This window comes from Mus caroli, unplaced genomic scaffold, assembly GCF_900094665.2.
Source record: "Mus caroli unplaced genomic scaffold, CAROLI_EIJ_v1.1 scaffold_8726_1, whole genome shotgun sequence".
Classification (NCBI taxonomy): Eukaryota; Metazoa; Chordata; class Mammalia; order Rodentia; family Muridae; genus Mus; species Mus caroli.
In genome coordinates, this window is record NW_018391304.1 from 53,661 (window position 1) to 56,555 (window position 2,895).

The window sequence follows — 2,895 nt, forward strand, 5'->3', positions numbered from 1 at the left end:
CACAAAAACTCTCCCAAAGAAAGCCTTTATTTGGGACCTGCTTAGTGTTTAGTTCATTATCTTCATATTGTGGATCATGGCTGCACCAAGACAGACATGAGAGATGAGCATGTGGAATATGGATCAGCAAGTGACCAGAAAGTAGAAATACTGAGCATGGATTAGGCTTTTAAAACCTCAGATTCTAATGCAGTGACACACTTTCCATAAAGGCCATACCTGTAAATCCTATCAAATAGGGTTTCTTACTAAGAAATATTTGAAATATATTTAAATATATGAAACCATGATATTCATTCTTATTCATACATCCACAGTATGCCTAGAAATAACCATAAAAAAGGGCTGTTTTAGTCAGGGTTTCTATTCCTGCACAAACATCATGACCAAGAAGCAAGTTGGGGAGGAAAGGGTTTATTCGGCTTACAATTCCATACTGCTGTTCATCACCATAGGAAGTCAGGACTGGAACTCAAGCAGGTCAGAAAGCAGGAGCTGATGCAGAGGCCATGGAGGAATGTTCTTTACTGGCTTGCCTCCCCTGGATTGCTCAGCCTACTCTCTTATAGAACCCAAGACTACCAGTCCAGGGATGGTCCCACCAACAAGGGGCCTTTCCCCCTTGATCACTAATTGAGAAAATGCCTTACAGTTGGATCTCATGGAGGCATTTCCTCAACTGAAGCTCCTTTCTCTGTGATAACTCAGCTGTGTCAAGTTGACACAAAAATAGCCAGTACAAGGGCCAAGCACTAAATTTCATGTACTGTTTGGCAACACATAAATGTAAAAGTGTTTCCTTTTTTGTTTAGATGTGTATAGATTTTGCTTGAAGCACTGTTTGTCTGTGCAGTCAGGGCTGCTCATAAGCCCATGTACCTCTTTATGAAGTCTTTTTTTTTGCTAGGACTAAAAGTCAAACAACAGATTCTGAAAAAGTTTTCTTGACAAATTATATAAATAATGTGCTAAATATACATTAATATCTTGACATCCTGAGATAGTGTGACACTTTCTTCTATAGATGGAGACGGAGAGGCTGGTAACTGTTTCTGATGGATTTCATACCAACACATGACATTGGAAAATTGAAACTAAACTATTACATAATTATTCCTGTTATTATTACATGTAAATTAAATTTAATTATACTGTAATTTAAATTTAAAATTGACAACATAAATATTTTAAACAATTTGTCTTTCTCTATTTATAATATTAGAATGTCTTTGTGATTTTAATTATTCATATTAAGATAACACACACAAATGGATTCACAGACAGACAGAGATCCAGACAGATATAGATATAAGAAAAATTAATGTTCATTTATTAGTTCTCTGTTGCCTTCCAGGTTTCTTTATTAGTGGAGTGTTCCAATTACTTGAAATGAGAACAGAAGGAAAATATACATGCCTTTCAGTAGTTTTTCTTTTTTAATTCGGAGAGAAAAATATTTGAAGCACATATTAATAGGACAATTTAGTGGAAAAGAAGGTTTACTACTAAAAACCAGAAAATATATTAGGATGGATATTACTTTTTGTAGGATAACAAAAGCAGTGTGTTGTGAGCAAATGAATATCCTGAAGAAAAACCACAAACTAAGAAGATTCTAAAATAAGTGAAAGTAGCAGAAAATAGATGTAAAGGTTCATGGGGACCATCAGTAAAATAGTCTGCCACACTTGTCTTCGACAAACAGAACAAAAATTGAGAATAAACACTGGAAATGTAGATTATTTGAGAACAGCACTCAAGTACAGTGGAATATTATAGAGACATTCATCTAAATATGCAAATGACATTGTAAAGCAGAACACCCTGTGTGGACTACTGCAATCAAACCACTGGCCACAGTTTATTTCTTGGAGGAAGTAGCTAGACCTTAAGGACTTAGAGGGTTTTTGTTCCAGTCTGTATCACTGTGTGGATGGAAAACTAGCAACCTGCTGGCAGTAATAAGTGGCAGCATCTTCAGCCTCCATGCTGCTGATTGTGAGAGAATAGGAGGTCCCAGACCCACTGCCACTGAAGTGAGCAGGGACTCCAGAAGCCAGGCTGGATGTGCTATAAATCAAGAGTTTGGGGGAAGTGCCTGACTTCTGCTGGTACCAGTGCAAGTAACTGGAACTTACACTTGAGCTGGCACTGCAGGTCATGGTGACCTTCTCTCCTGGAGATGCAGACATGATTGCTGGAGACTGGGTGAGAACAATTTGTCCTCTGGTCATTATGACTAGAACAAAGCAAAATAGAGAGAGAGGGATTAGTAGAAATAGAGATACAAAAATAATTTTATACCTCCCAACATTCAGATGAAAGAAAAAGAAAAAAAAACTATATTTTAGACTGAAATTCCCCAGGGAAAATAATTTTGGTTGGATTTTGATCTCAAATTCCCTGCCCTCTGTTACCTGAGGCACTGATTAGCAAGAAGCTGAAAATCTGCACTTGAAAATCCATTTGTCTTTGAATTGTGGTCCCTAGCTAATTACTGCTATTCTCATAAGTACTTTGCTTTAAAACAACTGTGAGATATTTGTGGTTACAGAAAATGAAATATGCAAATAGCAAGATACAGTCTAGGCAGTTCTTGGCTTATAAACACATGGGAGAATATGGGCTGTAGGTTCATGAAGATGCACTCATCTAAAACTACTCTGAATAACCACCATTCTCAGTATTTCATGTGCCCTGAAACTGATTAATTTCTGTTCTATTTATTATCTGAGAGAATCTGAGAGCACTTTTCAAATAAATTACATTTATTTATAAAGCTCGACAGCCCCTGAGTCTGCAAATTTAAGTCTAAGCTTGATCAAACATTTTACTTATAGCAAAGCCTGAGGGAATGGGGAAGGACTTGAATGAGTGGATACTGGGAGGAGAAGG

At 37.0% G+C, this 2,895-nt stretch overlaps 1 gene segment (V, D, J or C); it reads right to left on the minus strand.

Annotated features, from left to right (window-relative positions):
* Positions 1-1,922: 1,922 nt before the first annotated feature.
* LOC110289100 lies at positions 1,923-2,500 on the minus strand. The segment is given in 2 exon segments: positions 1,923-2,239; positions 2,418-2,500. Coding segments are annotated over 2 exon segments (366 nt in total).
* Positions 2,501-2,895: the final 395 nt, after the last annotated feature.